At 43.8% G+C, this 24777-nt stretch overlaps 1 protein-coding gene across 2 annotated transcripts; it reads right to left on the bottom strand.

Annotated features, from left to right (window-relative positions):
* Positions 1-326: 326 nt before the first annotated feature.
* BDH2 (3-hydroxybutyrate dehydrogenase 2) lies at positions 327-23530 on the bottom strand. 2 transcript variants are annotated; one of them, XM_059664152.1, is made up of 10 exons: positions 23437-23530; positions 20535-20614; positions 19574-19652; positions 17343-17439; positions 15569-15677; positions 10810-10870; positions 7576-7689; positions 4195-4253; positions 3540-3632; positions 327-1203 (listed from the first exon to the last, which is right to left on the bottom strand). In XM_059664152.1, the coding sequence occupies exons 2-10, from the start codon at positions 20604-20606 to the stop codon at positions 1150-1152; spliced, it is 738 nt and encodes a 245-aa protein (XP_059520135.1). In that variant the 5' UTR covers positions 20607-20614; positions 23437-23530; the 3' UTR covers positions 327-1149. The 2 variants fall into 2 exon arrangements, with proteins under 2 accessions (XP_059520135.1, XP_059520128.1); XM_059664145.1 differs by having other exon boundaries at positions 20535-20717; positions 23437-23515.
* Between the last annotated feature and the right edge of the window lie 1247 nt (positions 23531-24777).

Raw genomic sequence — 24777 nt, 5'->3', positions numbered from 1 at the left:
CGGTCTTCCTTACCTCTCTTGAGAGTTCAGGTGGCTCGGTTTCTGAATCAAAAGTTTTGGGTGGAGTCTCCTCCGCCTCCCTGGGACCCGGGACGGAGACTGGGGGCCTCCTTGGTAATCATTCCCCACAGGTGTGGGGTATCTCGCTGCGTGCCCAGCAATAAATGGGGGAGAGCCTCCTGCCTTAAATAGGGGGTCTCTCTCACCCCTGCCGGGGGAGAGCCTCCTGCCCTAAATAAGGGGTCCCTTTCACCCCTGCCAGGGATCTCGCTGTGGGCCTCCAAATGTTATGGGTTCACTCAGCGAGATAGACCACCGACTCAGAATTTAAATTTAAGAGCCTTTATTAAGCTGGCCAGCTGACTACAGCGAATCCCTCCCCTCTGGGAGCCTCGCAGCTTGTAGTGCAGACCAAGGGTCCCGCAAGGCTTTTTATTGGCAAGGACTACAAAGCATAAACTGGCAGGGTAAAAGTTCAGTAGGAAAACAGGGTCACACCTGGCTGGAGTGTTTCCACAACCATTCTTTGAGAAACAGGTGTAACGCTTGGCTGGAGCGTGTCTGGGTCCCCGAAGTACAGATTGACATCAAGATACATAGAGTACAAACAAGTTACAAAATTTTCTTTACGTCAGTTAAAGGTTACATATCTATACGCATTTCACTATATGACGCTAAGCGTGCATGCCCATCATAATAACACTACCTCTGGTATTCATTTATAAAGACGTAAGATTTTAAAATTAGTACCCATAAACAGACCAATGCAGAACTGTACAAAAATATTTGAATATTGGGAAATAGAGAAGAGGTAAAATAGAAATGAATATCTTTTCTTAAAAAAAAACAACCTTCCTTTTTTCTTTATATTCACATTTTACTTTATATGCTTACAAATTGAGGTTTATTTTTAAAACTACTCATTTGCAGTGAGTTCATTATCTTTGATGTCATCTACAATGAATGTAGAAGAGATTAGAGAGCGATTAACATATTTAAAGAACCAGACTCATGAACAATGACATCATTTTGAAGGCCTTGTTTTCATTCCTGTGCCATTAACAAGAAAGACATGACGGGTGAGTATTCTTCAGAACCAGGTTCACAGTGGATAGGTAGGGCCTCCTCCCAGAGAGTCACAGGCTGAAGTCACAGGCTCCAGCCTCCATCGATGATGACAGGGTTACCTGTTACGTAGGCAGACTGCAGGGATGAGCACAAGGAGACAGAACAATTAACTAGGTTTCACACAGGGTGTTTTTCCAATTCATCTATGACTGACATAGCTAAACAATTTACTCTCATAGTAAAGGGAGCACTCAACAAAGAGAATTCACGAAAATCTGAATTAAATTTTGGATGATTTAAAATCGTTGTGTTCTTGTGGTCTGGCCTCTGGCTGGTGTTTCAGCATATATCACATTCTAAGCAAGTCTATGAGGTGTTTGGTTTCACAATCAGAAAATTAAGAAGTTAGGTGGCAGCCCTGGCTGGTGTTTCTCAGTGGTTAGAGTGTTGGCCCAAGCAACGAAGGATTAAGGGTTGAATCCCAGTCAAGGGTTACGGATTAGATCCCCGGCTCCAGTCAGAGGCATGTGCGGGAGGCAATCAACCAATATATCTCTCTCACATTGATGTCTGTCTGTCTGTCTCTTTCTCTCTCCCATTTCCCTCTCTCCTTTCCACTCTCTCTAAAATTCAATGGGAAAAATACACTTGGATGAGGATTAACAAAAACCACAGTTAGGTGACATATAGTCATTCCCGAAATTAGGATAAAGTCTAGGCTAGAACATTACATTTGCATTTTGAAACTCAGAACTATTCTAAATGAGCTGAATTTTGTGCCATTGATAAATTTTGAATATAATCAGGTGTGTCAGTCAGAAAGTGGTCATGTCAATTATCAAACAAAAATTTTTTAAAAAGATATTGTATATACTAGTATAGTTGATCAATATATAAAGGCAATTCCAGGAACTGAAGCAGACTACATATATTTGAAAAATTTGAATGAAGATACTGTAATTATTACTATAATCTATTAAACTATGAAAAAATTTGATGCTTATTTTAGATACAAATCAGTGCTAAAGGAGTTAAAACAAATAACATTTTTTTCCACAGAATTTCTCATTTTCAAAATTATGAAAGGTAAAATGATTTCTTGTGGTAGAGGTTTAAAAATCTCTTTTAACTTAAACATGGATAATAAAGGTTAAAATCTGTGTTCTTAGTTTTAAATTTTCCTAAAGCCTAAGGCAATGGAAGAGGGAAGAGGGAAGAAGAAAAGACACAAGTACAGAAATCTTTAAAGTTTATTCTATGAAAACTGATCATATAATGTAGATAAACTAGGAGGGATACTAATCACTTTACCAAAAAATGACATCCCCCCCTTCCCAAGTATTTTTATAAGGCAAGCTCTCTGTTACACATATGTACTCCACTGGGCCCCTTTAAAAGGCTAAAGGTCCTTTTGTTGCACATTTCAAGCCAGAACACTTCCAAATATGTAATAACCTAAACTCTGGATAAACAAAGGCAACTTAACTAACCCGCTGTATCCCCAAGTCAAATGGGCTCTTCCAAAGACATGCATTCAGAGACAGCACAAAGGCCAACATACTTGCTTCATTAGTATTTTGTCTAGCAAGTTCCCCAGCTATTAACTGTTGCTAATAGTTCTAAGAAGTAGTAACTGCTCTGTCACCAAAACACTTCAAATCCTGTATTGGTCATATTCACCAACCACTGGTGTGCCACACCAAGTTCCTGTGAAGAGGAACTAACTGATGAGTAACACACCTCCTCACGCCTGCCTATGCACTTCCCTATCCTTGTCTCTTTTCATACATTGTGGTGCCCTGGTCATGTAACATTCAAAGCCATAAAGCCGAGAGGGATGTTCTTGTGCTCTACACCTTATAAATATAGTTACTGCTTTTGCAGTAGGATGCCATTTAAAAACAGACAATAGCTGTTAAAGAAGAAACTGGTTCCTAAGTAGGTGCGAAGTGGAAAGAGACAGAATTAGGAATTTGCATACATGATGGCAAGTATGAATTCATAGGAAAAAAGAGCCAGTGGGAGTCTGCTAAATAAAGGCACCGGTAAAACTAAAAACACCAATTCTGTGCTTGCCACATACAATTAAATCTGATGAATCTTCTCCCTGCTTCACCTGAAGCGCTCAGAATTTTGGAGGCTCATTTGCTTGACTCACACTTAAACAGGGTTTCCCCAACTGCAATTTTTGAAAGCAACTGTCTCTGTAAAAGTTGAGTGATTTTTTTCACTCCTCTATTTCATTTACTACAAGATTTAGTAACATGTAAAGCTGAATGAGGAAAAGTCGGCAGCTCAAATCAAAGTGGCCTTTCTTTGAGCAAATGAAATCAGAACGGATCCCTATCTAGTAACTGCAGCATCTTAGCATGTATATGCCCATTACGCTCTAAGACAACATATTTTTTTTTTAGCAAATATTGGCCAAATATGATTAAGATAATGAACCCCTTGCAAAGAGCAGTGCTTACTTCATCGGAAGCCAAATACACGCACAGCAGGGCTATTTCTTCTGCAGTTGCAAACCTTCCAGTCTTCTGTCTCTTCAGAAAATCGCTCAGTGCCTGTGACCAGAAAACAAGCCAGACATCAGTGACCGAAGCTGAAGTATGAACTCACCTGAAATTCCTCCTGGGAATCAAAGGCAAGCTGAATCGACAGACGTACCACTGGCTTTTAGGCTTAATCGTGTATGATGCATCATATCTGAGAATATTAATATCATTAATTGTGGACTAAGCAAACCAAGCAGGGCTATGGTGACTTCCTAGCTATTCAAACTATTTTGTTACACTATAGACACTGTGACAAATCAGGAAGTTCATAGTAAAGAAGGGAGCTTTTCTAAAGTTGTAGTAAAATACACTTAGTGGGATATTTGCCATCTTCACCATTACAGTTCAGTAGTGTTAAGGACATTCACACTGTTGTGCAACCCATCTCCAGAGCTCTTTTCATCTTGCAGGACTGAAACTCCGAACCCCGTAAACAACTCCCCATTCCCATGCCCTCAGCGCCCCGGCAACCACCATTCTACTTTCGGCTTCTATGAATTTTCTACTCTAGGTAAGGAAGAGGGCATTTTCTAACCGGAAGATTTAAACACATTCAGGAGAGTAGATATACCTCTTCAGGATTTGGTCGGGCTTGTATTCTTTCTTGCAGAGATGGGGTATCGACCGTTCCTAAATCAAACAGGGGCATTCAGCTTAGTTAATTACTTTAACTGAAAAAAGAAATTGACACTTAAACTCCCTTCCCATATGATAGGACAATCAGTGAAAGCCTTCTCCATGACTTAGAACGACAATTTCACGTCTACCTGCCAGCCCTTCTATGAGGTAGGCTTATAACTTCTTTAGTAACATTTCTATGACTTTCTAAAACACAGACTATAGTTCTTTGTGACACTAGGCAGGGACTCTGGGTGAATCACCCAGCATTCCCAAGATATAGATTTTAGTCACATTATGTTAACATGACCTTTTATGGATTTTAAGCACTTTTACATGTATTATCTCAGTTAATCCTCACAACCATCCTGAGATGTGGATACAATCATCGAAGTGCTTTCCCAGCACAAGGATCCAGACTGCCTGAATGCCCTCAAACCATCCTTGCTGTCAGGTTCCTCCGGGGACCCCGGAGCCAAGTCTGTGACTGTCATCATCCCAGTAACTTAGGTGGTTCTACATTTTCCTCGTTCTCTTGCCTATTTTCATTGGTTTCAAATTCCTATTTTTAAGCACTCTCATAGAACATGTAATTTGAAATTATTTTGCTTAAAACAATGAATGACACTAAAGTTTTAAATCCCACTTAGAGCATGTTTCCAGACTTTTCCCTCACTCACATAGTCTGGCAGTTCTCTCGAGAGGGCTGTTTTTTCTCCTTCTGACTGAGAGTACTCCGGGGACCACATGACCTTCCTAAGGTCATAAATGACTCCACAGTCCTATCGGCAGCTTCATCTTTAGACCATGCTCCTGGGAATGCCATAGATTTGATGTTTGCTTGGAAACCATTTCTTAATTTTGGCATTATTTGGCATTTCTCTGGAGAGGCTGGGAATCTTCAGAGTAGCAAATCCTGGCTCTTTTTTTGTGGAACAGCCCTTTCTTTAGCTTCTCTAGTCTATCCTCACATTTTACTGTAAGTGGGCAGCACTTTTGAACATTCCAGGTGGAAATAGCCTTTGCTAGATCACCCAGTTCATTAGGGATCTTTTCTACCTCATGTTACTGCAGGGAATAGTGTTGATAAACTTTCTGAACCACATAGCTTCCAGTTTCCAATAGTGTTTCCCTCACCCCCCTCATCAACAGCCTCCTCACAGTACAGCATTCTACCAACAGTGTGCTCAAGGCCCCTAACACGTTCACTGTACACTCTCTTCAAAATCCTTACAGCTTTAGCCACTTCCCTCCACCGAGGCAAATGAGCGTCAGGCCCTACACGTGGCTGGTCTGAAAGGCTATTACCTGAAAACTGTGGAGCAAGCCTATGCCTTCCACTTCATTCATTGCCACTGGACTCTGCTGTGCCCATGGCACAGACCACCACCCACGCCACAGTCTACACAAGTCCGCAGCTGAAGTGCTGTGACTATACAACCACCAGTGTCACCCCAGACACAACCATTCCTAGTCAGGTTTTCTCCTGTGACCGGCTCAGTGAGTCACGGCTGGTTCCTTGTTCCAAAGAGTTTGATAACATATTTTCCAGTCTCCTGAAGAGTCCAGCTGCTAAAACAACCATATTTTCCAAATCACTTTGCCATTTGTTCCATTGGGTAAATAGCACCAAGAATAGCTGTACCTAAGTTTCACCAGTATGTGTTAAAAATTATCAAAATCCTCCTTTTCTTAGTGTTACCTATGTTTACCTTTTAAAAAAATCCTTATCAGAGGATACTTTTCCCATTGATTCCTAGAGAGAGTGGAAGGGAATGAGAGGGAGAGAGAAACTGAGATGCAAGAGAGACACATTGATTAGCTGCCTCCCAAATGTACCCTGACTGGGGCTGGGGATCAAACGTGCAACTTAGGCACGTGCTCTTGACCAGGAATTACACCTGTGACCCTTCAGTCCATGAGCTGATGCTTTAACCACTGAGCACTGGCCAGGGCTATGTTTACTTTTCTAGTCTTAAGAAAAATCAAGCAGAACACCTCAATCATGGAAATTCTGTAATTTGCAGAGTATTTAGTAGTTTTCCCTCTTTAACTAATAAGTCAGTGGTTTTCAACCTGAAGGGAGACCCTGATGGATTACATCAGAATCTCCTGTGGGGCTTTCCAATCACAGGCATACCTTGTTTTATTGTGTTTCCCCTTATTGTGTTTCACACCCATTGAGTCTTTTATAAATTGAACACAAGACCCTTTTGCCAGCAAAAAGATTATGACTTGCTTTATTGCGATACTAGCTTTATTGAGGAACTTGCTTTATTGCGGTGGTCTGGAACTGAACCCATACACACAGTTTCCCCCCTCACTCCCCAAATTCCAGCAGGCCCTTCAGGTTTTTGAAAGGTCCTACAGGTAACTGTGAATTATACTTCTCCCCAACTCCTCAATACCCGTTGTGAACTACTGAGAGAAACTGATCCAGGACAGGCATTATTTAATTGCTTTCCAGAGAGGAAGTTAGTAATTGTTCTCAGGCACCTTGCATTCATTTCGGGGTGGGTGGAGCCAGGTGAAAGGGCATAGCTACTTAACCCACATGCCCATGGTTATTAAGAGAAGGGGACGTTTTTATCAAGAAATAAGTTATTGAATGCTTTTGTTTGGACAAATTGAATGTTCTTTCTACTAATAATGAGTTTTGCCTTTCTCCTTTCCTTTATAGGAGAGTCAACATACTGTCTGGTAAAAAGCCAGAGAGGGAATATTTTGAGCTCTGAGGAACATTTGGTATGCTTTAACTATTCAACTCTGCCTGTAGCGTGGGAGCAGCCCCAGCCAACACATAAGCAGGGTGTGGATGTGCTCCCATTAATCGGTATTTACAAAACAGGTGGTGGCCGGATTTGGTCTGTAGGCCATCATTTGCTGGCCCCCTGCTATAGCCTAAAGAAAGGTGTTCATTTATGGCCTCCCCAGGTGGTTCACATGACCCAGCCGCTCCCTGTCTTCTGGGAGGCTCTTCTCCCCTCCTTCCCGCTGTCCTGTCAGTAAGGTCTACTTTCCCTCTTTGCCCTGACGAGGTCATCCTGGTCTGCTTCCAAGACACCATGCCCTGGCCAGTGCTGTCTCTCACCACGTGGTTTGGAGTTGCCCATGCAGATAAATAACATTAAACCCTTTGCCTCTGTGGCTTATTCCTAATGACTTAGCCTCTCATTCCCAATTATCTTAACAAGCCTCGCCCTTTCCTTTTGAACTTTTCCCGATGACAGGAGACAATAAAACATGGAGTAAACAAGCTTATGTAGATATCTTTCACAGTGGCAGCCAGGAAGTCAGATAGGACAGGTTCACGACCCTTTAGTGTGAAACTCACCTGGACACACACAGTTGCACCTGATACCCTGCTGGATGAAGTCTGCAGCCACCGCCTTCGTGAGGCCAATCACAGCGGCCTTGGTGGTGCTGTACACACATCTGTTCACAACTCCTGGGGGAAGGGAGGGCTCAGCAACGGAAGGAATAAGAAACATAGCCTCCTTTAGAAAGGGAGCACAAGTAAGTGTCCCCAGCAACCATGGTCATGCTCCCTCACCCCAGCCTTTAAAAAAATTACCAGGTTTCCCCCCTTAATAGGGCTAGTTTCTGAAAGTGGGAAAAGAATATCATTATTGGCACAATTCAACTGAGACTTAGGTGTTGACAAGCTGCACTTAAGTGACTAGAGTGGCCTTCGTTTCTCATCATCAGTTGGTGGACCCCTTAGGCAGATTCCAAAAGAGAGTCAGGGTAAAGAAAATAAAATAAAATAAAACAAAACCAAGAGGCCCAGGCATGTCTTTCCATTACTCTCTTGTGTAGGTTTAACGTGTGCATCCCTGCACAGAGAAGGATGCTATCTCAGCAGCAGCTGTTTCATTTTAAACCTGCAAACCCATCTGTGCCAGACTGTGGCCTTATCTCCAGCTTGCACTGCAATCCTGCTCTTCAACTTGACTCCTCATTCAGGGCCCAGATCAGCTGTCTCCGCGAATCCCTCCTCATAGCCACAGGCAGTTAGTTCCCTAGTGATGGGGCAGCACTTTGCACAAAGCTCTGTTATAATCCTCTCACACTGTGGAAGACGTGCGTTTGCCTGACACCCCTTTAGGACTGTGAATTCTTCTGGTGCAGGGGCACATAGTGGGTGTTCAACACATCATTTAAAAAAAATTCCTGGAGACCAACCGGGAGAACCAAGATGGCGGCATAGGTTAACGCCGGAGTTTGCTGCTTTGAACAACTACTTCAAAAGTGAAACTAAAACACGGAACGGACATCACCCAGAACCACAGGAACGCTGGCTGAGTGGAAGTCCTACAACTAGGAGGAAAGAGAAACGCATACGGACACTCAGAGGAGGCGCAGTGCTGAAGTCAAATTCTGAGGTGCGGAGTGCGCGGAGCGGGCTGGCGGCGGAGGGCGCGGTTGTTGTTTTCAATCGGGAGGGAGTCGCAGACTCTGAGCACCAGATCCGGCCGAGTCTTTAGGGACCCAGACTCAAACGGGAGAAGCGGACTGTCTGGATTCGGTCAGAGCGAGTGCAGCTTTCTCTCCCAGCTTTGCAGCGGGTGCTAGGACTCAGAGAGGCAGAGCCCCTGGGGACAGGACTGAGAGCCGCCATAACTGCTCTCTCTGGCCCACCCTGTTGATCCTGTGCGACCCGCCCCGCCCAAGCCCTGCACAGAGGCATTTGCCGGATAGCCTCAGGCAAAGGCTAGATTAGCACCTCCCTAGAGGACAGAAGTTCTCTCACTGCTGACACAGCTGATTCTCATAGCCACTTGGCCTGGAGGTCAAACCCTCCCTGGAATTAGCTACAACAATCAAGATTTATCTATAAGACTGCGAACAAAGACCACTAGGGGGTGCACCAAAGAAGCATAACAAAATGCGGAGACAAAGAAACAGGACAAAATTGTCAATGGAAGAAATAGAGTTCAGAACCACACTTTTAAGGTCTCTCAAGAACTGTTTAGAAGCTGCCGATAAACTTAATGAGATCTACACGAAAACTAATAAGACCCTCGATCTTATATTGGGAAACCAACTAGAAATTAAGCACACACGGACTGAAATAACGAATATTATACAGACGCCCGACAGCAGACCAGAGGAGCGCAAGAATCAAGTCAATGATTTGAAATGCGAGGAAGCAAAAAACATCCAACCGGAAAAGCAAAATGAAAAAAGAATCCAAAAATGCGAGGATAGTGTAAGGAGCCTCTGAGACAGCTTCAAGCGTACCAACATCAGAATTATAGGGGTGCCAGAAGATGAGAGAGAGCAAGATATTGAAAACCTATTTGAAGAAATAATGACAGAAAACTTCCCCCACCTGGTGAAAGAAATGGACCTACAGGTCCAAGAAGCGCGGAGAACCCCAAACAAAAGGAATCCAAAGAGGACCACACCAAGACACATCATAATTAAAATGCCAAGAGCAAAAGATAAAGAGAGAATCTTAAAAACAGCAAGAGAAAGAAACTCAGTTACCTACAAGGGAATACTCATACGACTGTCAGCTGATTTCTCAACAGAAACTTTGCAGGCCAGAAGGGAGTGGCAAGAAATATTCAAAGTGATGAATACCAAGAACCTACAACCAAGATTACTTTATCCAGCAAAGCTATCATTCAGAATTGAAGGTCAGATAAAGAGCTTCACAGATAAGGAAAAGCTAAAGGAGTTCATCACCACCAAACCAGGATTATATGAAATGCTGAAAGGTATCCTTTAAGAAGAGGAAGAGGAAGAAAAAGGTAAAGATACAAATTATGAACAACAAATATGCATCTATCAACAAGTGAATCTAAGAATCAAGTGAATAAATAATCTGATGAACAGAATGAACTGTTGATTATAATAGAATCAGGGACATAGAAAGGGAATGGACTGACTATTCTTGGGGGGGAAAGGGGTGTGGGAGATGTGGGAAGAGACTGGACAAAAATCGTGCACCTATGGATGAGGACAGTGGGTGGGGAGTGAGGGCGGAGGGTGGGGCGGGAACTGGGAGGAGGGGAGTTATGGGGGGGGGGAAGGAACAAATGTAATAATCTGAACAATAAAGATTTAATTTAAAAAAAAATAAAAAAAATTCCTCACCTGAAGATATGTTTTAGAGAGAGGAAGGGAGAGAAACATTGATGTGGGAGAGAAACATCAATCGGCTGCCTCCCATAAGCACACTGTCCGGGAATCAAACCCACAACCTTTCGGTGCAAAGGATGACACTCTGACCAACTGAGCCACCCGGTCAAGACAACACATTTTTTTATTATTATTAATTAAATGCGGAAATGTTTCCTTCTCCCTCTTGATTTCCTCTTCCCTCTCCTGATTTTCCATTAGAAGAGATAAAAGGAGGGTAAAACAAAAAAAAAGTTTTATTTAATTTTATGACTGGTTCAAATCTAAGGCAAAGGGACTGGAAGTGAAGGAACTTAAGACCAGTTTTAAAAGGCAGTTTTGAAGTGACGTGAGGCTTTTATGGGTTTTGCTGTGTTCCTTCCCTCAGCTCAGGGAGGTGAGTGGCTTTGTGCATCGTGACCCCAGGAGACAGACCTACCTTTGATGCTGGAAGCCACAGAGGACATGTTGATAATGTTGCCAGATTTCTGAGCAAGCATCTGCCAAAACAAAACAAATTAAAAAAAAAATGCTACTCTGCAGGCTAAAAATACTGCCTCTCTAGAAGATGTGCATTTACTTAGGATTTGCAGACCCATCTTATTAGCTATTAACACTAAGTGCAGTTAAGCACTCTTAAGAGTCTAAAAAAGACTCTAACCCAATCACTGCTGGGAGTTGATGCCCTGTGCTACAGCCTCGGGCTGGCGGAGACAGTTCCCAGGGGGATTACCCGCCGCCTTGCGGTGGCTCAAGAGCATCAGCCAGACCAAGAATGAACTGAGCTGAATGGAAGGAAAAGAACGGTAATCCTTACTGTGCGTCCTGATGTTGGAAAGCTCTCGCCTTCAGTCACCACAGTATCTGCTGAATACCTACTGTGGTCGGGCATGGTGCTAGGTCTAGGAGACGGAAAGGTCAATGACAGTCCCTGCCTGCAGACAGCTGCCAGTCTGCTTGGAACGGCTGATTTAATCAGCACCCAGGACAGCAGCAACCTTCACAGAGAAGGGGCTGGGGGTGAGAAGGGACCAGTCCAGGTGCGGGACACCCAAAAGAGGCTCTTGAGGAAGAAATGTGTGGGTTGATTTTTGAAAACCAGTGTTAGTCAGAAAAATCAAAGAGAAGGGTGTTTGAAGGAGAGAGAACCCTGTGCAGAAAGGCTCCATCGCGGCGCTGGGAGGCAGGGATGGGTCTGGCTGCAATGCAGGGGATGGGAGCAGTGAGGCTCAGAGGCCATGTGGGGTTGAATGAAGGAATTTGGACTTTACCCTGAAGGCAGGCAGTGGTGAGAAGGAAGGTTTAGTGCAGAGGAGACGTATGTTCACATGTGGGGGTTATGGAGATGACTCTGGTATCCTGTAGAGGAGATCCCTGGAAGCAGAAGTAATGATTTAGGAACGGTGGATAAAGCAGAGATGCAGAGCTGTCAATGAGTAAGAGGTAGCTGAGGCAGTAAGGGCAGGACTTGGTGAATGGTTACGTGCAGTGCGGGCTGCCTCCCCACCTAGGGCTGTGAAGATCACCTCCCTCAGAATTCCTCCACTTAAGAATGAACTCAGTGAGAGGAGGGTCTCTAGCTGTCCTGTCTTTCTAGACAGAGGACACCATAGGCGGTCAATACATTTTGATGAATCAAAATAAAGTGCAGATTACTGGGCTCTACCCCAGGCCTAATGGAATATCTAATGAAATAAGCTGCTATGAGTTACAATGTTTTCAAATGAACTTTATTTATTATAACATATATGTGTGTGTTTTCAAGATAATACATGTATGTGCAAGGGCATGGTGCCCATGAATGTTTTGGGGGGAGAAGCAAGAGGTGGGGAGCATTTCTGCCTCCCGGGCACTAACTTTTCACTGAAAGCTGAGAGGCCAGGAAAATGGCCACAAGGAACCAGGGGAGATGGTGGACAAGAGTGGGGTGAAGAGTCAGGGGAAATGGAAGAACCAACTAGAGAACAGAAGAAGAAACCCCAGTATGCTCTACATCATGAAAATCAATGAAAAGTTTCTATTGGGGTGAGTTTCTCCAGCAGCTTTCGGACAAACAGGTGTAGGCCCGGAGAAGGTGAATGACTAGATCCATCCAGGGGTGAGGCTGCAAGCTTATACGTTCCCTATGGTGTTCTTACTTCCTATTTTGGTACTTAGCTACTAATTGTATCTAAAAGGAGATTCTCAAACAACCCTAAGCCATTGTGCTGGACGGACTAGCAGACACAGGAGAGGCTGAGGTGACCCAACTAAGTCAAGGAAAACAGCAGGGGAAAAATTTACCCCAACTTATATAATAAAGTATACCATCATGAAATGGGGTCCTGAGGAACATCCCCAGACAGTTAGTGCAGCATAATCATGCTGAAAACCTAGCCTTAAAATTATTCTTTCTCATCAAATTTAGCAAATAGCATAACCCATTTTTATTTATTTATATTTTCCAGTTTTATTGAGCTATCATTGTCTTATAGAACCCGTTTTAAATGCATATAGAATACATATAGCCCAATTTAATACATAAAGATGAACTACTAAGTGAGTTCATTCTCCAGTCTTCTGAAATGCAATAATAACTCAAGCCAAACTTTAGCGGTGCCGCCCTCTATCACCTGTACTACCCATTCAACCCAGGTTTCTCTGCTGATTCTAGAGCCTATAGTCCTTGCCTCCTTCTACTCTGCCTTCTTAACACCAGCTTGGTACCTGCTGTCATTGTGTGAATGCTCTTCCTGGTACCCCATGCAACCATGCTCTCTGGCAAGGACGACTATAAAGAAAAGTGCCTGGTACATAGTAATGCTACGTAGGACTGATGTCCCTGAAACTCAGGCAGGGGCTAGAAAGATCTCTAAAGATTCCCTCTAGTTTCATCCTACTCTGACCCAGCCCTCCTGTTCCCACTGACCAGAGCTCAGCTCCTAAATTAGGCAGACGTTGGCTTCTGGATCTTCAGTGACTCCATGCCTGACCTCCATCTGGATTGACAACCTAAATACACATACTCATTCAACAAGTGTTTTCTAAGCACCTCCACATGGTAGGGGCTCTTCTAAGATACAGTGAGTGGCTGAAACCCCCACACATCTAAGCCCTCCCAGAACTCTTGCCATCATGGGTTTTCTTTTCCATTCCATAGTGGACCTTGGATCTGCACTGACCTCCTTACAGCATTTTCAACTTGTTCTCGGCCATTTGACTGATCCTCCAGTTGTGGAATGATTTCCTGTTATCTACCCATGAACAAACATTTCCTACAAGGGCTCCTATGTTTTGACCATCTGACATTTCAGATCTGCCTACACTTCAATCCTGGGCTCCCGGAAAGTTCCGACCTGGTATATGTGCGCCATGGTTAATGAACACAGCGGGCCTAGACAATTCGGCCTAGAAAGGATTGGGTAGCCTATCATCCTCATTTAAAAAAAAAAGAAATAGATGCTAAAAGGGAGCAAGTGCCATCTCCCAGCTCACGTGGTGACTTAGGGGCCGAGCTCAGGCAGTACCTGAGGCCTTCTTTTGTGTGTGTGTGTGTGTGTGTGTGTGTGTGTGTAACAAATGAGTGTATTGGCTCATATGGATTATTGTTAAAATGTTTTGTGGATACAAACTCGCTATGTTTTCAATCATAGACAAACTCATTAACTTACAAGTTAGGGTTTGATATTTTCAGTTAACACTTATGTACATGTTTAAATTTCAGCTTCACTGCACCCACACCTGCTTCCTTCACGGATATCTGTGAAGCTTTCCTGACAGCAGGCTGGTTTTACAAACAAGTTCCATACAGTGTGACCGCCTTGCCCACTGTTCCCTAAGCTTTCCCTTTATCCAACCAAAAATCCATTCTAGGCTCTCAACAAGTAGATTTTAAAAATTCCTTTGTTACTAAGTTAATTGTTCTAATTTTCCTTTTAAAATCCATCTGGATGCTTCCTGACATCAGACGGAATATTCAGAGCAAAGTACCAGTCTTGCCTTGTCACTGAAAAGCTCTCCAGCCCTGGGTTGGGCAGCATTCAGTATGTCCGTCATCTAATCCAGCTGGGTGGAGAGAAGGGCTCTTCTGCATTTCTCAAGGGTTCAGCTTACAATCCTGAACTGGGCTGGTTCTGTACTCAGTCAATCCCGCCCATTGTCTGAGCCTGTGCTGTCTGCGACTATTGACTTATTAGCTCATTCAAGTCAGTGTTTTTCATTTTTACACCTCCCTCCCCCAGAACATCTAGTGTGGTGCTTTCTATCAAAAGGTACTTACTAATTGTAAAATAAAATTAAGAATGTTGATGAGTTGTGAAGGCTGGAGAATTCAAGGGTAGCAGACACAGGAAGATCACTGTCTTAGCATGCAATGTCTCTGACCTCTATGGTACCTCTGTGGCCTCGCTCAGCGGTCGGCAAACTGCGGCTCACGAGCCACATGCGGTTCTTTGGCCCCTTGAGTGTGGCCACGAAGTTTCAATTGCACTGTACATGCACGCCCGCACGTGGTATTTTGTGGAAGAGCCACACTCAAGGGGCCGCAGTTTGCCGACCACTGGCCTAGCTAACAACAGGAGTGCCGGAAGAACACTCAGAGTACAGAAAAGCAATGGGTACATCCATCTTGAAGGCATGTGCCTAGACACTGAAATTCAAGAAGGGGACTAGCTTCCAGGGTTCCGATCCTGGTTCTAACAACTTGGCAGTGATGTGACCTTGGGCAAGTTCTCCAGCCTCTTGTTTAATCTCTGCACCGCGGATGTGGTAAGCTGGTGCCCACTCATCAGACTGTTCTGGCCAGTGTGCCTCCTTGCTGTCCCTCTTCAAGGAGCCCTCTCCCCAGATACCTAAGTGGGCCTCACTTCTCTTTCTTCAGAGTACTTATAACCACCCACATGATGTATGTTTATTTGATTACATATTAGCCTGCCTCATGAGCCCTCGAAAAAAATGGGACCTCCCTTACAGAGGGACTTTGTCTCGTTCTCTTCTGTGCCTAGAATGGAGCCTGGCATGTAGAAAGTGCTTAACATTCCTTGAATGGATGAACTGGGTGAGCTGATTTATATTGAGTGCCTTGATATAAATGTTCAATACAGGTTAGTCATTATGTCAGCTATTATCACTCTTTAGCACCAGTGGGAGTCCTTTCTAGGTGCCCGTGAGGAGACCTACTTATCCAGTGGTGCTTCCCCTAGCCTAGCGGATCGTCTTACTTTGGGAAGAAATGCCTTGATCATCAGGTACATGCTGCGGACGTTGAGATTCATTGAGAAGTCCCAGTCTTTCTCTTCACAGTCCAGGATGGTTCCATGATGCACAAAACTGGAACAGTGATTACACAATGAGGGAAATGATCAATCAATTAAAAATATTTCTATTCAATTTCCTTATCATCTTTATTGTCATTTATTGACTTAGACCATTGTCCCTTCCCTAACCAAGATTTTTAACATATCAAACATACTACCACGTAGTACATCAGGTTAGTAGGTATCCCAACAATATTTGAAAACAATATCTTTCTTTTGAAAGAAGAAGGCGAGAGTTTGGGGCCACCAAACATAAGAAGCTCTATACCACAGCACAGGAAACACGGAAAACATAAATGAGAATGGCACACCTGCCCTGACTCCCCTTTCAAGGGCAACAGTGCCCCCTGGTGGCACAGATTTAACATTCTCAAGGGAAATCAAAATTGCAAGGTAATCATCTCCAGGCAGCAAGGTATTATCACTATGTCTAACATGTGGAGTAAACAGAGTGGAACAAACCAAAAACCTTAAAGTAACATCACTCTTTTGCAAGTCACACTTCCTTCAGGAAGCGTTGTAAAAACTGGGGTCCTAAGTGATGTCACTGTCCCCTAGACCAAAATTATGTAATTAATGATAAAATATTATTGGTGTGACTGTACTTCCAATTAAGTAGAATGACAGAAAGAACCACATGCTCTGTCTCAATACCCCTTACTCAGCTGAAAGTTTAATAAATTCTCAGAAACTAATTTTTCGAGTTGATTTGTTTTTTATGGCTATGGGTATATTCTTATATGAAGGATGAGCAGGTTGTCCACAAAATAAATAATTACAAACTGCTGCTTTAACTTAATTTCCATACATTGTAACACATGATTAAACTATGGATAGATCGAGGCCCTCTCTTCCCCACTCTGCCTGGCTCTAAAACATGGTTTGGAAGAAACACAAATATATATCAGGAGGTTCTAGGGTTATTCTATCAAGCCAGCAATACAAATATGACTCTACATAAGAAAAGTGAAATTTCAGAATGTATCGCTGCAGTTTCTGTGTAAGCCTCAATTGTACTCATTGCTACTGTCACACCTGAGAGAAGACAGTGTTAGCAGTCACTGCATCGACATGTAGCTGCTCCAATTCCAGTCTCATCATGCACGTGTGGTCCAGCAAGTTAGGGACCACCCTAACAAGTTTCATGAATTCCTTCTACGCTGCATACAAAGGTACAACATGAAACTTCTTTTCCTGGGATTCACTGTCCCAGTAAGAACCACTGAGCTTGGCATAGCATAAAGGACTTGCTAGAATGTTATGTCAAAAAATTGGGAATGTCTGCATTTCAATACACTGAGTACTTGGCTTCTAAGAATATACTTAATTTTGAAGACACTCTACTGGAGAACAGTTTTTCATTTTATTTTATAAATCCTAGTGGGGCATCAGTGACAAGTCCATTGGTGTGAACCTGTCACCAGCCTTAAGAAGGTCAATACCTTTTGATTAGTACCAGTTGTCTTGGATAGACCTTAATTGCCTTTAGGCCCCAAACCCACGTTAACTCCCACAGCTGTCTTACTTACAATAAAAATTCTGTCCAAAATCAAGTCGTATTTTCAGGGACTATATCGTGGCTCATGACAAATAATTTGGCCATATTATCAAAATTCTTTTAATAAAAGTCATATGAAACTTTCTGTAAAAAGAGTGAAATCAAAAAGTTCTGAATTACCCAGCAACATTAAAGAGCACATCAACTCTCTCGACTTCATTGGCAAACTGATCAATTTGTTTCTTCTTTGTGACATCAAGGACCCGCGTTTGAATACCTGAAAAGTGAAACAGAAGACACCATTTCCCTATACCCATAAAAAATATCTAGCCTCGGAGATTCAGCTGTTTGGAAGTGTGAAGACTGCAGTATCTGCCCAGTTAGGCTTCATCGGATTGTTGATCGTTAGTAGGGTCTTAAGAATCTCATTAGTAAAAATCTTCAAGTCCTTCCCAACGGGACCTCCCAATCACACGCTTCCCTGGCTCTCTTCCTGCAGGAAGCCGCCCATTGTCTTCACTAGCAGAGAAGTGCCAACAAGGATCCCGGAACGCTGGTGAACCTTGAACCCACGGCAAGGGCCAGAGTTATGCACCGACTGTCTAGTCCAGACAATGGGGGCTCAAGCTATTTCCTGACCAAATAGTCTCAGAGTAAATCCTTCTAATATTTACTGACCTTTAGGATAGTCTGTCTGGTACCGCAATTATCTGACTGCCTAAGAGCTAGATGTGTATCCAATATGAATAAAAGGCTGGCGAGGCCTGGGCACCAGTGGAAGTCCTTCCCGTTGAGTTGGGCTTGCCCGCCTGGCCCCCAATATTTCCAAATTATCTCTTGTCTCTTCTCTTTCATTTGCGTGCGGCCCCTCCTCCAGATCCTGAACCCTGAACCATGCAGGATGTGGGGGAACATACGCATCTTCCTGTCTTGCCATTCTCTGAATTGATTAATAAAGGTGTTTGCTGAGTAATGACTTACAGTGAAATGTAAATCATCTATGTCAGATGCTTCTCAGTAAGCAGGCAGTAATAACTGAATGCTGGCTATTTTAGCCCCTTCTTTCCCCCAGTGGTTGAGTCCCTACTACAGAAATTCTGAATCGTGTGTGTAGGGGGGGGGGGGGGGGCGAGGGGGAAGGGCAGGACTGTGGGAAAGATTGTTTTTATTTGTGAGCTTTATTTTTCTGTGAATTCCATTAGTTACTGAAATGACTTTGTTGGTCAAGGGTATCATCACTTATTTCTGGCCTAAACTGCAAGAAGAAATGAGAGGCCAGAGAAAAGACCTGGCCTTGAAAGAGCAGGTGTGGGGTCTGTAGTTACTAGAGAAATCCAAACGTTCTCTTAAGGAAAGCAGCCCTCGTTATTGTTATTTTTTAAAAACAATATACCGGTTATTTTATTATTCTCTTTTGGGTATAGGAAATAAAACACGAACAAAGAAAGAAAGGAAAGACTGAAATTGAGTTTCAGGAAGATTCCTTTCCCCTTTGTACTTTTCCTGCGCAATCGCTCTACTTTGAGCTGTTGGAGTGATACTTCAACATCATCTAATTCAGTTAAATAGTTCAATGACCTAATTTGTGTTTGATCACATAACCTGTTCTGTTTTGATTTCTTTCAATTTTCTGTTCGGATTCCTTTTAGAATAACTCTATCTGAAGTTCTCTCATGTTGGGGTGCAGTAAGGGCTGATACACACATAAATAATTCGGGTAATCTCTTTGGGTTTCTGATCATGACACGTGATTTTAGGACTGAGCTGTCCCCCATATGGAAGCCACTAGCTACATGTGGCTATTGAGCACTTGAAAGTCAGCTAATCTGAACTGAACTGTGCTGTAAGTGTACAACACATGTGGATTTCAAAGATTTAGTATAAAAAAAGAATATAAAAATAATTCATTAATAATTTTTGATTATGTTAAATGATATTTTAGCTATATTGAGTTAAATAAAATAGATTATTAAATGAACTTTCAACTGTTTCATTTAAGTTTTTTAAATGCAGCCACTAGAAATCTTAAAATTACATCTGTGGCTCATGTTCGGTTGCTCTGGGACAGCACTGCCCCTGGAAAAGGAGGGCCCAGAAGTGAAGAGTTGTCATAAAACGTTAACATTTGTTCCACTCTCGCATAGAATTTTCTTGTTAGGTACTGAATCCTTCAACATGTTGGACACATAAACAATTTTAAGTCCGTATCTAAAATTCTGTGTATATATTTAAGTATGCAGATTTTTGTCTGTAGGCTCACAGAATATAAATTTGATTGTCAGAGAGTCAGGTTCCAAAAAGGAGGCCAGTGGAGCTGCGCAGCTAAGGCATTCTCTTTCAACACCTGAGCACTGCTGCTGTCTAATCCCTGTAGACTCTGGATCCCAGGCTCAAGCGGCAGAGTTGCTTACCTGGGTACTTTTCCAGTTCCTGCAGTTTGGACTCATTGACATCTGTGGCTATGACTTTGGCACCTTCTCTTGCAAAAGCCTGGGAGACACAATACACAAATAAATGCTTTGTGCACTTGCTTCAATTGCTCTCATGAATGAAAAGTCATTAAGCCTTTTCTCCTTTAACTTATTTTCATTGTCTCCCCCTTCCCTATAAAATAGGTGGAATATCAAACTAACTAGTCTCACCTCACCCTTCCCATTGTTATTTTTATCATTAACTAAGACGACTGGACATATATTGTGCTTGTCATCTGACTTTGTGCCCTTAAGTAATATAAAATAAATTAGTGTTAAAAACAAAACCCCCACTAGGATTCAGTTATTAACACCTCTCAAAATACTATTCTGTGATTTGATAGTCTGTATTCCATTTCTGAGCAGGTTCTTGTTATATTCAATTTCTTATTATGTTCCAAATATTAAGAGAAAAATGGGCTATTTCAACACTTTCCTCTCCAAAGAATACCACTGTTTTCATAAATGTCAAACCACACGCTGCCAGTGGAGGCCAGTGGAGCATGCTTAAAGTGCATGATTAGCGCAGGAATGGGGTATACTGATATAAACGAGAAGGTGGAGGTGACCTGACAGATTGAACTCTGGTGTCCTTTATCCGAAATGACATGACTTCAGAAAGCTATGCACTCCCATAGGGCCTGGGTGCAGAGAAACCAAGAAGTAAATTTCTCAGGATCAAAGGTTATCTGTAATGTCACATAGCAAACTTATGAAGTATTCATTCCCTCATCTGACTGGGGTCAGAAGTAGCAACTTTTCTTTTTGTAACTTTAAACAACAGAAGCACAAACATTAAAAAAAAGAAAAAGTAGAGCAGAAGTAGCTAAGCATGGAATCTGTCCACATAATTCAGTACTTCAACAGGTTAGTGAGCAAATAGCAAGAGACGGTAACTTACAATGGCGGCTGCCCGGCCGATCCCCTGAGCAGCTGCTGTCAGGATGATGACTTTCTTATCAAGTCGACCCATAATGGAATCTGTGGTGGGATCTAAAGTCAAGTTCATGTACTGATGGCCAAGTGGTCAGTTACCTGGGTCTTGGTCAGTTACTGGGGTCCGGCCCTGTGCCAGCAGCAACACCTAGAACGAATGGTTCAATGTACACCTTTAAGAACTTGAAGACAGCACCTCTGTACCAACAGTCCCATCGTCTGAATGTTTATTACTCTGTACTACCTGTGTATATCAAACACGTTTAGCATAAACCACTGAAGTGCTAACTGAGGCAGACGTTGGACTTGTGCCTACCTTTCCCCTCTTCAGGACCCAGAGAAGAGGGCTCTGATGGGACCCGGCAGGAGTGGAGTCCTTTCCTTCACTGCTGCCCACCCTCTCCACGGCCCCTGCATACATGGCAGCATCCTATGTGCCCACACTACTCAGGCTGCTCCTTGCTTTCTCTCCTAGAAACTCTGGTCACGGTGTGCACATCAATCACCTGAAGTTCTTCCTTGTCCCTTAGAAAGATGTCACCGTTGGCCTCAGAGACTCATTTAACATAAGAGCTGGAAAATCAAATCTTGTTCAATACCCTCATTTTACAGATGAGGAAACTGACCGGGTCTGCTCAAAGTCAAGGAGCTGGTCAACGGCAGAGCCAGCACTAACCTCAGGCCTCCTGACTCTCTTGCTATGTGGACATTCCACCCACAATACTGCTGGCCCTCTTTTAAAGTTTAAGCATGCAGCAGTGACACTTTAACAGACACTCAGGAATGTTTAGACGGAGGCCTGAGGAATTCTGACACAGGGGAAATAGGATGTGCATGAGCTATTTGGCGGGTGCTTGCACTGCAGATCTTACAGTGAGAGGAATGGCCAGGGATGAGGTTGGGGTGGTTCAGAGTCAGAGGCCGTTTTCAAGGAACCCGGTTCCTTCTCCTACCCTGCTGTCTTTAGTGTGTGCCTCTGACCCCACCCCAAGTCACAGATTGGCTATGTCCCAAGGCGTCATATACCAGGTGGGCATTCCAGGCAGAAACAAACAAAAAGGCGGTGGTGGTGGTGGTGGTGGTGGTGAATGAGGTGGGTGTTGAGTGAACCAATTGAAGTAGTAGATGGACAACCAACTGAAGCAATCACTCTGCTGGCTTACCTGCCTGATCAGTACAGGTAGCCAGCTCCTCTTGCCTAGAGGGCTCACATGACCCGTTCCTTTCTTTTTGAACTTATCTCTGTTTTCTTCAGCCCTGCTTGACTTTGGGCTGCACTCGATGGGCAGTTCCACTTCAAGCCTCCAGCCTTTGTCCAAGCTGGACGTAATGAGGGGCTAGTCGCTCCTGTGGGCCATGGGCACTGACATGATCAGACGTGTATTTTAGAAAGACCACCGTAGGGAACAGAACGGGGCAGCGAGACGGGGTGGGCGAGGAGACCCAGCTTGGCCACCGATGCACTCACTTCAAAGAGATCATGTGCTTTGCCCAGTGTTTCCACACTATGAATTCAAACCCAGGCCGGATTGCAGGGAAGCCCTGGTTCATGTTTTTCTTCTCTTGGTTTTCGAACGCACCCAGCAGACTCCATGCGGAGCCAGGGCCCTGCGCCGTCTGGCCCGGGACCCCAGTACCTGACCACTAGGCCACCTGCGCCATGAACCCCCCGCTGAGTTGGTGTTGAGGTCACCTTCCCGTGGGCCAGTGTCGGAGGGTGGCGCGAACACCGCGGCAGACGCATTTCCAGAAGACACGATGCTCCGCTACTGGCCTGGCAGGCCTTGTGCAGAGCTCCTGCAGGCTCCCACCCAGTCCGGCACCATCGCAGTGGTCTGCCGGCTCCTCCAACCTTACCTAGTTCCTCCTTGTATTCTCTCTCATCGCTGCCTCCCCCAGTAAACCCCAGGCCTCTTTAACTATCTAGGAGTCCGCTCCTTAAGGGGCCAGACGAACGAGGCGTAGGAAGAACAGGCTTCAGGGACCGGCCGGCACCTCCCCAGGTGTTCTCTGAGTAAGCCCACATTTGTGAGGCGGAGGCGAAGCTGGCTTTTAGGGTGCCTGACCCCCTCTGATGCAATCGATGCGTCTGCACTGCTGTTTTTTCTTATTACACAAGCGACACATTTCACTTTAAACATGAAAAGAGTTAAGAGCTATATTCAATATATACTTTAGAAAGTAAGAGATTCCAAGTCTGCACCCTCCTCCAGTCCTGAGCAGGGTGTATTACAAAGCTGTTAGCTCACACTCTCGGCGTTAGTGACATCTGGCACGTGGGACTGCGAAGGTGCAGCCAAAGGTTCCCCGTGACACGCTGAGAAGAGGGGCTGAACGACTGCTGAGGCACAGAGCAGCCCTTTCGCTCCCTCTGAGAACCGGCCCCTCGCTGCCCGCCCTGCCTTTCTGGGGCCAGATTTTGGATCCAAAGGCTTACTATTAAACGAAAACGGATTTATTAAGGAAAATGAGTGCAAACATGGCCTGCAATGGTGAAACGAGGCAACTTTCAATATATCCAACGTGAGAACCACACACGATGTCTTCCTTACTCTAAATATTGGAATCAAAATGTTAATTTCCGACGAGCACAGACACAAACAGAGCATTTTGACGAACTCTATCTTCATGAGCCAGGAAGAAAAATGTTCACATAAGACACTGAAAAATCCTCTTTTCTTTGGCTATTCTGAAAAACTTACTAAAATACCAGAGTTTCAAACTCGCTAAAAACCCACCCTTATCCTGATTTAACTTCTAAAATTAATCCTGAAATAGATAATGTGCAGAAAAAAAGCAACATCTAAAAAATCCACCTCCCTTTTCCCACTCCCAAGTTTCATTTGAAATACATTGAGAAATCTTACTTTAGAGCAGCAAATGGATGGCGTCCTCCTGATTGCTCAGCCAGCAATTAACTTGAGACCTTTGTGCAGAAACAAGTCAGGCGCTTAACCGTGCATGCTGGGATTTGTAGTTCAGGTCCCTTCCGTTTTTAAGAGGATTCTCCCGTTCATACTGTATATGTGTACGTGCTGCCTCCTAGTGGAGCTCGGTTGGAACTGTTAAGTCCAAGTAGAAGGTGAAAAGTGGAAAGCATTTTACAGCTTTCTTAGGATGTGGCACTCCTTTACTTCACTTTAAGTTTAATCTCTCTAAGTCCTTGTCGTTTGTTTGCACCTACTAAGTGCTGTTCTGAGGTTCTCAAGATTGAATAAGCCAGGCCCTGGACAGTGGCGCAGTGGTTAGAGCCTCAGCCCAATCACCCAAGGGTCTCGGGTTCGATTCCCAGTCAAGAGCAGCAGATGGGTTGCAGGTTCCATCCACGGTTGGGTCAAGGCTTTTTGGAAGGCAACCAATAGATGTGTCCCTCTCACATTGATATTTCTCTCTCTCACCCCTCTCTCCCTCCCTTTCACTCTCTGAAAGTCAATGGAAAAAATATCCTTGGTGAGGATTAACAAAAATATTGAGCCAGAAATTGCCTGTGGAAGATAGCAGCAACAAAATAGAAGGAACTGAGGCCATTAAAGATGCTGGAGCCTTCCTTCCTGGCCTTCAACCTAGTAGATTGTTTTATTTTAAATATACATTTTTATTGATTTCAGAGGAAGGGAGAGGGACAGAGAAATAGAAACATCAATGATGAGAGAGAATCATTGATCGGTTGCCTCCGGCACACCCCACACTGGGGATCAAGCCCGCAAGCTGGACATGTGCCCTGACTGGGAATCAAACCGTAACCTCCTGGTTCATAGGTTGATTCTCAACCACTGAGCCATGCTGGCTGGGCCCTAGTAGATTGTTTTGAGGGAGGGAAATAAAAATCGTCTAGTGGTTAAGGTATAGTTGTGGTTATTCTGTCATGCTCAGTTTATTCTAATCACTAATACATCTTTAGTGGCAGAAGGCAGCCACCTGACTACACTGAGGGAGGGGGATTGGGGATCTTCAATAGAAGTACATGTTGGATGAGAAAAAATTAAGTTTGGCAGAATAGAACAGATATCAGATCAGCAAGAAGGGACTAGGTCAGGGGTGGGCAAACTTTTTGACTCGAGGGCCACAATGGGTTCTTAAACTGGACCGGAGGGCCGGAACAAAAGCATGGATGGAGTGTTTGTGTGAACTAATATAAATTCAAAGTAAACATCATTACATAAAAGGGTACGGTCTTTTTTTTTTTTTTAGTTTTATTCATTTCAAAC

Source organism: Myotis daubentonii, chromosome 1, assembly GCF_963259705.1.
Source record: "Myotis daubentonii chromosome 1, mMyoDau2.1, whole genome shotgun sequence".
NCBI classification, from domain to species: Eukaryota; Metazoa; Chordata; class Mammalia; order Chiroptera; family Vespertilionidae; genus Myotis; species Myotis daubentonii.
This window is presented reverse-complemented; position numbering and strand designations above follow the sequence as displayed.

Bases quoted from the DNA above. Each gene is read 5' to 3' on its own strand.
- BDH2 (XM_059664145.1), bottom strand. From the start codon at position 20,642: ATGAACTTGACTTTAGATCCCACCACAGATTCCATTATGGGTCGACTT. The intron at 15,678-17,342 runs GTAATTCAGAAC...TCACTGTTCCAG, and splicing joins GTGCTCTTTAATGTTGCTGG to TTTTGTGCATCATGGAACCA. The intron at 3,633-4,194 runs GTATATCTACTC...TTCTGGTCACAG, and splicing joins CCCGACCAAATCCTGAAGAG to GCACTGAGCGATTTTCTGAA.